Genomic DNA, 12,003 nt, shown 5'->3' with positions numbered 1-12,003 from the left:
GTGTTTCTCTTTTGGTTAATTGATAAATTTCTATTATTCTCCATAGCTGTGGAATCCACTGAGTATGCAGAAACCCCTGCCTTGTCATTGGTGACCTAGTTTTGCTGCTTTCATGAGAGGCATAATTTTCCTCCCAGGGCAAACTGTGGCTCTCTGGAGCTTCTTTCAGGTTGGGAAAACTTCAGGGAGGGAAAATGTGATATGGCCCCAATAGTACAAAGCCTACTGATTTCCTTGAAATCAGGAAAACCTGAATTCCCAAACCATTTCTTGAAGTCAGTTTCAAGTATTGAGGGTTTACTGCTTTTGCTTTGGAGCCCCCTGCTGGAACCTGACATTCTGCTTGTGATGCTGAATTTGGGGCATATCGATGCCTTTTTTTTTAAAAAAAATGTCTGTTCCCATACGTGTCCACTGAAAGCATTTTCATCCTGCCTGTTTTCTCTTATTGTTTTCCTGTTTTGTTTATTTCTTTTGCAGCATTTTAATGTTTGTTTTAATGGCATTTATACAATGCCACTCATGCAAAAACAGGGGTAGATTTTAATATAGATTTTAAGGGGAAAGCACCAAAGCAGGATTATAGCAGAACGTCAAGAAGACAAAAGTAAGGATTACTGAAGAATTCACAACTTTAACTTTGACAATGAGGAAACTGAAATTGTTCAAGATTTTCTGTTCCTTGGCTCAATCATCAACCAAAAGGGAGACTACAACCAAGAAAGCAGAAGATTGAAACTTGGAAGATCAGCTGTGAGGGAACTAGAAAAGATCCTTAAAGATAAAAGACATCTTGATCTCTCTAGGGACCAGCTATTCCCCATTACTATGTATGGATGTGAAAGTTGGACAATGAAGAAAGCTGACAAGAAGAAAATTGATTCATTTGAAAAGTGGTACTGGAGGAGAGTTTTGCTGGTACCATGAATGGCCAAAAAAGACAAATAAGTGTGTTCTAGATCAAATCAAGCCTGAATTCTCCCTAGAAGCTAAAACAACAAAACTGAGGCTATTGTACTTTGGTCACATCATGAGAAGACAAGATTCTCTGGAAAAGTCAATAATGCTAAGAAAAGCGGAAGGCAATGGGAAAAGAGGAAAACCTAAAATGAGATGACTTGACTCAATCAAAGAAGCCACATCCTCCAGTTTGCAGGATCTGAGCAAGTCTGTTAATGATAGGACATTTTGGAGGTCTTTCATTCATAGGGACATCATAGGTCAGTGGCAACTTGATGGCACATAACACACACACCTGATTTTGATAGTTTTATGGGGTGGGGGGATAACCTCAATTTCATTCCAACTGCTGAGAACCCCTGTGAGAGAGGTTAGGTGGAGAGAATGACAAGGCCATTCACCTAATCAACTTAATGGCATATTTAGGAATTTGGACTTTGGTTTTTCCACTCCCAGTGCAAAACTGTTACGGCCACACTCCATCTATGCTACCAGCAAGGCTCTGACAGGTCAAAATAGCTCATTCCGCCTTGATCTCTCCCTAGAGAATCCAACCACTGAATACCAAATCTGAAGTTCACCTGGTTATCTGTAATTCCCTTGCATGTCAATCCACCCCTTGTGCTAGCTGATATCTGGAACAATCCTAATTCCCAGGAAGACCCTGACCGGAGTGTGAGTGTGCCCCCCTTGAAAGCAGCCCATTGTTTATTTCTGTAGAACCTACCACTGGCGTTATAGGATTTTTGCAGGATCTGTGTCATCCATTCATAAAGAGCTCGTTGTGCGTTTGCTGTTATTCTGTCGTAGAGGTCTTTGAATACCATTGACCTAAAAAGACAAAAGGAGCAATTGATGGATGGATTACACTCATTCCTTTCTTTCGTTAGTGCTAGTTTAGCTGAAATTCTTTGGGACTTTTGAAAGCAAACAAGAGAAAAGTGATAGGAGAGCCAATAAGGCTGCTCAGGCCCCATTTTGTTAACAAATTCTAGAGTAACGACTTATTCGCAACAAAAGTGGTGGGCTTACAGATTCCGAAATGCATCTTCCTGAAGATCCTGCGGGAGGCTTGCTATGGTATGAAGCTGGAGATAAGTCATGGAAGACACTCGCAAGACTTGGCTTAATATATCCACACATTCCCCGGAATTCAAAGCCTGAAAGCACCTCTCTAGAGTAATGAGGAACAAGGTCCTGTTTCCTCCAGGACTTTGGAAAATCTTCTCTCTTATCCCAGCTAGATCAAGGATGATATTTCCCAATTCCTGTAGATACAGAGTACTTTTCAGTGAACTGTTAAAAATTACTTATGAAAGATCGGTACCGTTTGTTTTGAAGTTCACATAGCTCAGGGCAGACATTTGCAATCAGTGTACAGACAGGATTCCCTTCTAAAGACTATTTTCTCCCCATTGATACAAGAGATCCAATGAGGCTACAATGTGAAACAGTGGGTGGGAGGACTGCCAGTGTGGTACAGCGATGACAGTCAAGGTCCCCAACCCTGTTGAGCCTGCAGATAATCTGAGAGACACAAAAAGAGACACAGTATTGGGCACCACCTCAAAATGGCTATCCTGGGGACAGGGCCAATCGCAAAATGACTTCCAGAATACATCAGGCAATTCCAAGCCAAGTGCCCTCCTATGACCGAAGCAGTTTCTGAATGGCAACTCTCTGCAAGAATGAAGGTGATGCTTCCTGGGCCCTTCTAAAGCAACTCCTGCGCTGAAGGAGGGCAGAAGAAAACTGGGATTTGTTCTCTGCCTTGGGGAAGAGTAGATGCTGCTCAGTTTTAGTTTCCAAAGAAAGGAGGTTTGCATTTTATGGCTGAAAAAGATGTAGGATCTTCATTTCATCGGATTGAACCTTAGGACTGGGATTCCAATTCTCATGTTGATGTGTAGGCTTACCATTTGCCCCCTTATGGTGGACAATCACTAGGTAATTTTCTCTGCGTTTTACCAGAGTCCTGCAATTCTCAGAGCTACCCATTGTCATTCCCAGGACACAATCTTATTTTTATTTATTTTTCTCCTGCTGCCCCTCACCCTCCTGCTGGTTACCAGGCTCAGACTAGCAACCTTATTGATGTGGCTCACTAGATGATCTTGAACTAGTTGCACAGTCTCAATCTAATCTACCTCTTAGGGTTGCTGTTGCAAGGATACAAGGGAAGAAAGAATCATGTACAGAAGTCTGAGCTCCTTGGAGGAATGGCAAGATAAAATATTGTGACAAAAGAGAAAGATCAGCTTGCGGGGAGATTATGTGCACGGCTTACACTATATGATCATATCAATTGCTTTGCCTCTAATGTAACATTTTGACAGTTTTTTTCATTAGTGGATCCCAAAGAGTAGGTTAAATACAAGAGAATCTGTGCGAGTACTATTATCCAAAGCAACTGTTGTTTCAACTTGCCATGTGCTAGACTCACCAAATGGACCTGCTTACTTTCGAAGAGATATTTCATTGCAGTTTGAAAATGGCGACGATCCATCTGACGGAACTCAGACAGCAGCATTTTGGGGTGGTATAAGAGATTCTCCAAATAATTCTTTATAGACACCTGAACAGACAAGTGGGAGATGTTGAGGAGAGGGGGACATATAAAATTAGCTTATACATTCATGTATGTTTAAATTGGTAACACCTACCTACCTATATTCCAAATGCTCAATACTGGGATGTAGTTCACTGCTTCCAGCACACCAATCCTAAATTCATATTTCTTTAAAAGGCAGAGAAACCCAATCCCCCAGTTTTTTTGTGCATACTCAGCCGAAACGAACAGTACCGCAAGAATGCTTGGTTTATTCATTCATAGATCACCTCCCTCCCCCCAAATGCTTGGTTCATTTATAGATCTCTCTCTCACAGGACACACACAGACACACACACACAAAAGAATGCTTGGTTCATCCTATCCTTCATGAGCCAAGTCATTTTGCTAGTTCAAGAAACTTCTTCTGATTGTTTTGCATCGAAGGAAAGCTCCTTCCATCAGAGGAAGGCACATCTGCTAGTGGAAGAACTCTGTAAGATACAGCAACATGTCTTAATTGCAGCGACTCCAAACAACACCTGCCAGCTAGTTTACCAATGTTTAATTTTTAAGCCTCTTTGGTGGCCTCCAGTGGACTGAAAAGTGGGATATAAAACTTGTAAATAAATGAATAAAATGAATACTTTGTATCTGTCTCTTTTCATTTTCTAACATGCTGCTGTCGAGGTGTTATAGAAAAGAGCCTGGGCTACAAACAAGGACGTCCTGGGTTCCGATCTTGACACTTCCACAAACTTGCTGTGGAGGCATTGGGCAAAATGATATCTCTTAGCTCCTCCTCCACCACCACCACCCCCACTCCGCAATATGGGGATAAAAGTCCTGACTGGCCTTTCAGAGTTGTTTTAATGTTTACAATATACTGCATGTGAAGGGATATGAACCCCTGAAAAGTGCTATACAAATGCTAACTATTATTGTATTTAGACACACCTGTAAGCTGCTGTAAGAAATTACAATATTCTGAGCATGGAAATATGCCATGATTTTGTTAAGCATGTCTGTGGTCCAGATATTAGTGCTGTAGAAGAAAACAGAGGCAAAAAAAGAAAACAGTAGATTAGATTATTGACATGGAAAATAAGTATGCAGACAACGAGCATGTTCTGTTGCTAATTCAGCAATCTGGTTATCGTTACATAACATTACATATCATTACATATCATTACATTACATTAACATTGAAAAGTTACCAAACAACCTAGATGAGCATCTCATGGGCCTGCACTGGACAGTGTCTACTGGACAGCACCTGTGACATTCTGTTGGTCATTGTGATATGGAGCTCTAAGGTGCTTCAGAGACACAGCAGTAATAGCTATTAGTGTTCTGAATCCTTACATAAGGGCTGTATGGTAAAGTTAGGAGATTATAGTGAGAAGTTAGGTTTTGAAATTAGACACAGGAGGTCAGGATTAGAGGTTCAGCCTAACAAGAGCGTAAAGTAAAAGTTTTATGAGATATCAAATTTGTGGCTAAGTTTCCTTATAGAGGGAACTAAAGTATTTCAGTAGGTCAGCAGGATTTTGATAGATCATAGACACAACTTAAGTGTCAGCTGAGTAGTGTGGTGAAATGATATAAACCTGCCTGGGGGAGAATTTCCCTGAGACCTCAGGTTCCCTGTTAATACCTCAGGTTGTGTCCGTGTGTATTTAACATTGTTCTTGTTCATTCCACAGATCCCATCTTGTGACTGTCAGTTTTACCTCAGGGATCAATCCAGGCCTTATACTCAGCCCAGATCCTATCCCCTCAAGCTCAGTTTTATATTCTTTTTAACTACCCCAGGCCAGTGGGGGTAGGCAGGGAATTGAAATATTGATGGGAGGGGAAAATCCAGGGTGAGGTGGCTAGTCCCCCCAGGATATGTTGCAGAATGAAGATGACAGTTTTCTCTCAGTGGGTTAAGGCCTTTTGTACATGTTTTTTTTAAAAATCCTGCCTTGTAACATGAAGCGATGTGTTTTGCCTCAGAGCTGTTTAAGGCATTCTGCAAAGTGAGATGGTAAGATCTAAGACTTACAGACTACAATTCCTGTCTCTAGTTGCCATCACTGCTTGCTTCTCCAAAAGGGCCTAAAAGGCCCCCCAGTCTTGCCACCACCGCACAGATCCAGAGAGCCGGCAACAGTGGATGCAGCTGATGTGCCTTGGTGAGTTAGCAGGTTGGTGGTGGACTCTCCAAACGTTCTTGGGCTTAGGCAGTTGCCTGACAACAGTGGCCCCTGACTCCAGCACTACTTGTGGGCCACAGTATTCTTAGGATACTTTTATCAGAACATGTTTTAGGGATATCTTATGCCTGAGGAACATTTCATCTCTGTTGTCGGCTTTATGTTTGTTTTCCAAATTTTCTGCTACCGTACCTTACTGTATCTCTTTCACTGAGCGTCTTAATAGTTGCTCATTATGACACTTTACTCAGTGAATGTCCTAGCTGTTGATTATATTGTATTTTCACTTGCACTATGTAATTCTTCTTGGATTTCAGTGAGAAAGGCAGACGAGAAATGAATAATAATAAAACAACAACAACAACAGAATAAGGCAGAGCGACGAGGTAAAATTTTGTAAGAATAAAATAATTTGCGTATGTAGTAGCCTAATTATGCATTTACCTTTGGAAATGAAGTATGTCCAGGAGAGCTAAACAAAATAAAACATACCCCAAAGTTAATTTTTATACAACTTGAGAATTTTAAAAATACTCCTCCCAAATATTGTACATTTACCATTGAGATACTTTCCAGTGATGACATCTTCCTAAAAACAAAACAAATATATGCAATAATAAAAACAGAATGATGATGAAATATAGTTGAAAATAATCAAGGAGGATAACAAATACTCACCATAGTCTTCTGTAATTGTGGAGGCAGATCTAGAGAAAAAATGAACAAAAGCCAAATTAAAACGCGCAAAACAAGGTAGAATGTGGGAGGGGGGCCAAAAATGTTTCATTTGAGTTATAGGGAATGGTGGGGGGGGGCAGTTTTGGAGACTTCTTGTTGAACCGCCTCTTGTTCTGTACTTGTGCTTGTTTGCATTGATATTTGTGAATAAAATTAATATTACAAGTACATTTTAAGTCTCCAGTACTCTTTGAACCAAAGGAAACGAACAGTGCCATCCTAAGCAGGAATGACGCTCTTCTAAACCTGTTGACTTCAGTGGAATTTAGGAGAGTGTAAGCTCTGCTTTGTACAGCACTGTGAACCTGGTAATACCTGCATGGCAATACCCAGTCTCCATGCTTCAAGCAGAAGTGGCTAGGTAAGAATAAAGTCCCTCCCTAAAAATAAATGTGTTGTTTCTAGTTAAGAAGTCAGACTGTCTAGGTTGTAATAGGACAACTGTGACAGATTATCTATATATCTGTTTACTTCATTCCTACCCCAGTTTTCTTTCCAATGGAGACCCCCAAAGCAGTTTACAGCATTCTCTGTGCCTCCATTTTATCCTCACAACAACCCTGTAGGTGAGGGTAAGCATGTGTGGCTAGCTCAAGTGTTTAGGGCAGAATGGGAGATTCAGACCTGTGCGTCCCAGATCCTAGCCCAACACTCTAAACACTTCACTATGCTGGCTCCCATTAAAAAAGCGCATCAGAAAAACCATCAATTGTGCATCTTAAGAGTTATTTTTTTCTCTCTTTCATGCAGTTTGCAATATGCAATGGAGTCATTAGAATGTTAAAACATCCGCAGAACCTAGCAGGATCAGCTCAAAGGGCCATTGAATCCAGCATCCTGTATCCCACAGTGACCAATGGGAATTCCCAATGGGAAGGTGTGAAAGCCAAACTCATGCTTTGTTGCCCCCCCCCCCCAGCAACTGGTATTCAGAGGTATACTTCCTCTGGACATGGAGGTTCCTTTTCACCTTTGATAAGTTATACACTCTCCTGCTAGGGTTGTCAGCCTCTGGGTGAGGCCTGGAGTTCTCTCAGAACAACTGATCTCCCAACTACAGGGATCAGTTTCCCTAGAGAAAATGGCAGCTTCAGAGGCCAATCTCTATAGTATACCAGAGAGTCTTGGAGAAATCCCTCCCCAGATTCCTGCTTCTATAGGCAGTGCCTCCAAATTTCCAGAAATTTCCTCAGGCTGGAGTTGGCAACCCTATCTTTTGACATGCCAACAAATATAATTTAGAAGGGCCTTCAATACTTCTGTTCCTAAATATCAAGTTTTGATTTAATATCTCTGGGAGTTTTAATATACACCCCAAAATATTTCTGAATGAAAAAACAAAATTATAATCTTACCCTGACTGATATTCTGGTGACTTTCGGCCTCTGCATGATTCAAGAATATCAACAAGAGAAATAACGGTAGGCCTGGGGGCATTTCTTCTGTTGTTTACTGAAGTTAAAACAATTGGATTAGAAAAGGAGAGGGGGGATAAGAAATAATTTTCTCTGAGAGAATTTTATGGGATTTTTTATCTGTACTAATGGGGATACACTCATTCCTTTTTACTGTCTGATCTTTAAATATGTTAACTATAGAGCTTTCCTTTTCTATCGATTGGCTCATTTGCTTTCGAGAATCACAATTCTCTTCGTCAGATGCATGGAGAGTAAGAAGAAACTGGTCAGATACATAGGTGGAGAGGGGAGTAGATGCAATCAGCTTCTGATAATGGGATCAGTTTGCTTCTGATAATGAAATCAGTTACTTCTGATAATGAGATAACCATTCATAGTCCCTATTCAATCCAAGTCTGACTGAGTCAAATTTACATATGAATTCCAATTCAGCAGCTTCCCGTTGGATTCTGTTTTTGAAAGGTTTCTGTTGAACTACAGTGAACTTTAAGTCCTTGATGGAATGTCCTGATAAATTGAAGTGTTCTCCCACTGGTTTCTGGATGTTGCCATTTTTAATGTCAAGATTTGTGTCCATTTATTCTTTTGCGCAGAGGTTGGCTGGCTTGTCCAATGTACAGAGCAGATGGACATTGTTGGCATATGAGGGCATATATCACGGTGGAGGATGAGCAGCTGTAAGAGCCAGAGATAGTGTAGTTGACGCCATTGGGTCCTGTAATTGTATTTCCTGGGTAGATATGAGGGCAGAGCTGGCATCGTCGTTTAAGGTTGGGGGGCTGTCTGTAGGCAAGAAGAGGTCTTCCACCCAGGGCTTGTGAGAGTGAGGCATCATTTTCCACGATTGGGTTATAGATCACTGATGATACGTTGGATGGGTTTGAGCTGGGAACTGTAGGTGGCAACCAGTGGTGTTCTGTTGTTAGTTCCTTTAGGTTTGTCCTGGAGCAGGCTGTTTCTGGTTGCATCTACTCCCTGATTGCATCTATTCCCCCCTCCCCTCTCCACCTATATATCTGACCAGTTTCTTCTTACCCTCCATGCATCTGACGAACAGAACTGTGGTTCTCGAAAGCTTATGCTACAGTAAAGTTGGTTAGTCTTAAAGGTGCTTCTGGACTTTCTGTTTTGCTACTACAGACTAACACGGCTAACTCCTCTGGATCTGTTAAACTGACTGTTTCTTAACCATTTTGCATTTGACTGAAGCTAGAAATAATTGTCGCACTTTGAGGGGGGGGGGTTGTCTATTGTTACGAAAACGTTTCTCGGTGAATCAGCCCAAACAGGGTATCGACAAAGTGTGGCAACCCTCATTTTTACACAATTAAAATCCATGCTGTCCCTGCTATTCCCCCTCAAACATCATGTGTAGGCATACAACTGATACAATAAAGAAACTTGGGAGTACATAGCATTAACAATAGTGTGATTGAACATGATGAATATCTGATCTTGGGAACTGGCTTGGTTGATTAGACCCATCTGTCCTCGGGCCACTGAAAAGCGAACTGCGCTCCTCTTTCAGAAGTTCCTTGGGGATTTCTACAGTACATCTATGTCATTCATAAGGATCCAGTTTCGCAAACAATGAACAGGCTTGTGTTTATTTCTCCCTTTGCCCTATTAATTTTACAGTGAGGCTTGCAATTACCACAGCACGGCTTTAACAAATCCAGTCCTCCACTCTGCCATTCCCGATTTCATTATTCAGCTGTCCATAGATCATAGCTTGTCGTTTTCTTTTAAAAGCTTTCTGTATGATTAGCCAAGCACGTTGTGGGTTTTAGATATTTTGTAGAGAACCACTCTGGGGGGCGGGAACCCTCTCAAATGCTTTCAACTTCTATTAATTTATCTTTAGTGAGCAAGTTAATTCATTTAGATGCCACCTTTCTGTTTTATGAACATCCTAAAGGCAGGAGAACTTGGTTCAAGTCCCCACTATGCCATGGAACATCACTGGTGACCAGTTACTCTCTGTCAGCCCAACGTACGTCACTAAATAGTTGTTGTAAAGATAAAATGAGGGAGGGAAGAATGATGTAATAAGCCTGCACTGGGTGTCCACTGGGAAGAAAAGCAGGGTAGAAATACATAGATATTTAAAATAGAAGAACTTTAAAATCTGAAGGCACCAGTAAGCAGCATTCATTCAAAGGCCTTTGGGAACAGATATGGCTTCAAATCATGACAGAAGGCCTGCAGAGAAGTCCCTGTCACACCTCCTGTGTGGGAAGGAATTCCGCTGTTTACGAGCAGTAGCTGAGGAATTCCTCCCCCAAGTCCCTGCGAACTGTATCTCAGATAAGCTGGGTTTCAAACTGACCATGGAAATCACTCAGGTTCATATAGTGGAGACTAGCATTGCCAACTCTGGCTTGGAAAATTCCGGGAGATTTGGGGGCGGAGGAGGATGCTCAGATAGTATGTGATTCTATACAGCCTGCCCTCTGAAGCTGCCATATCCTCTAGGGAACTGATATCGTTAGTCTGGAGATCAGTTGTAATTCTGGGAGAACTCCAGGTCCTTCCTAGAGGAGACAGTCCTTTAAGAACTTAGGACTCAAGAAGTTTAGGGCTTGAAAGGTCAGCATCAGGTAGGGTTAGTCCAAGCCTTGGAAGTCACAGATCTGGCAAGGAATATGGGCCCCAATCCAGGGATAGGATCGCCAGCCTCCAAGTGGGGCCTGGAGATCTGGAATGACAACTGATCTCCAGACGACATAGTCAGTTCCCCCAAAATCCTATCATCCCCAGCTCTACCCACAAGTATCCAGAAATCCAGTATCCAAGTATCCAGAATTTCCCAACTCAAGAGTTGGCAACCCTATCCAGGGCCAGAGCACAGTCTACACTCCACCCATACAGTGTGGGAGGCAGGACCCCTTGGGTTAAAGGCAGAGTTCTTGACTGTAGGGAGGGATAGATCTGAAGGGTTAAAGGGCAGCACTTAGAAAAATTACCGATGCATCTAAGGTACACAGTGGTTTCTCCTCAGCCTGAGAGAGAGAGATTAAGAGAGAAAGGGAAGCAGAACAGGCTACCTGCTACAGTATTGAAAGAAGCTGCTTTTGAGGCCCACCAAAAACCTGGGCTGAAAATGAAAATTGGCTGCAAGCAAAGGTATGATATATATATACAGCATTGCAAACCTTCCTGCCTTAAAAAGCTCTAAACGATAAAATACATCGAGCTTTTGCTGAATCACAGGATATATAGAGCCCATGGGTATTTTTACTCGCAAAAGAGTATCTTTTAAAAAGAAATGGTCTTGTATTGAAACCTATACAGTTTCCTTTCTGTGGTTTTCAGTATCAGATGTTGAACCCAGAAGCTGAACAAGTGCAAGCTTTTCTTTAACTTTCCATTTCCAAAGGGCAGCTGTAATGAATTCCCAGCTTTATCACTGGACTGTTTGAGTGGAAACAGTGCCCTTGGTGCTGATCTCCAGTTGGGGTTACACTGTACAGCCATGCTCAACACCCAGAAGTCTTGATGAATGATAATGGCGCACACAGAGAGAGATAGCTGGCATGGGAATGCCACACTTCTTATGAATAGGAGGGGGAGCCAGGTATGATGACTGAAATCAGGTACTTGGAGCGTTGCTGAAGCCCACAATCCAGCTAAAGGCCCACCACTATCAATGGTGTCATCTTTGATGGGTCCTGTGCAGACATTGTGCCACTTTATTCATTAGATATTTGACAAAAAAACTTTCCACTGCACACTTTCAGTCTAGAAGCAGCTTATAATAATGCCAGAAGTTACAATAAACCACTTAAAAACTGACTACACCAACCCCAGCCTTCAAACTTAAAAAGATCAGCAGAAATCCAAACATTTCGAGGAAATATTAACTTCTGATTTCCAGATGGCAGCCAATTGCAACATCGTGATGTTTCAAACTGTAGGGCAACCCAAAATTTTCTAGGGGCTGCCTGCGGAGTACCAGTGCTGTTAGGATTGTTGGGAGGGGGCTGTATAGTCACCATAGCCCCCCCCAATATGAGTCAACCTGTCCACAATGGCTGTTTCCTCCTTCCCTCCCTCTCCCCTTTGTACTATCGGCAGGGGTGGATGATATGGTCTGCCATTTTGGAACTGAAAAATCCACTATGTTTTATGACTGTAT

The 12,003-nt window shown here is 41.9% G+C and overlaps 1 protein-coding gene across 1 annotated transcript in view; it reads right to left on the bottom strand.

The window, feature by feature from the left end:
* OTOA (otoancorin) overlaps nucleotides 1-7,838 on the bottom strand; it is a 44,098-nt gene extending 36,260 nt beyond the window's left edge. The window contains exons 1-7 of the mRNA XM_054993675.1: nucleotides 7,803-7,838; nucleotides 6,268-6,298; nucleotides 6,154-6,181; nucleotides 4,466-4,553; nucleotides 3,404-3,535; nucleotides 1,993-2,228; nucleotides 1,688-1,791 (exon numbers count right to left, since the gene is read on the bottom strand). Coding sequence (XP_054849650.1) covers nucleotides 1,688-1,791; nucleotides 1,993-2,228; nucleotides 3,404-3,535; nucleotides 4,466-4,553; nucleotides 6,154-6,181; nucleotides 6,268-6,298; nucleotides 7,803-7,838 — 655 coding nt within the window. The remainder of the gene's footprint in view (nucleotides 1-1,687; nucleotides 1,792-1,992; nucleotides 2,229-3,403; nucleotides 3,536-4,465; nucleotides 4,554-6,153; nucleotides 6,182-6,267; nucleotides 6,299-7,802) is intronic.
* Between the last annotated feature and the right edge of the window lie 4,165 nt (nucleotides 7,839-12,003).

This window comes from Eublepharis macularius, chromosome 12, assembly GCF_028583425.1.
Source record: "Eublepharis macularius isolate TG4126 chromosome 12, MPM_Emac_v1.0, whole genome shotgun sequence".
Lineage (NCBI taxonomy): Eukaryota > Metazoa > Chordata > Lepidosauria > Squamata > Eublepharidae > Eublepharis > Eublepharis macularius.
Note: the sequence above shows the minus strand (reverse complement) of the source record. Positions and strands in the feature narration are given on the sequence as shown.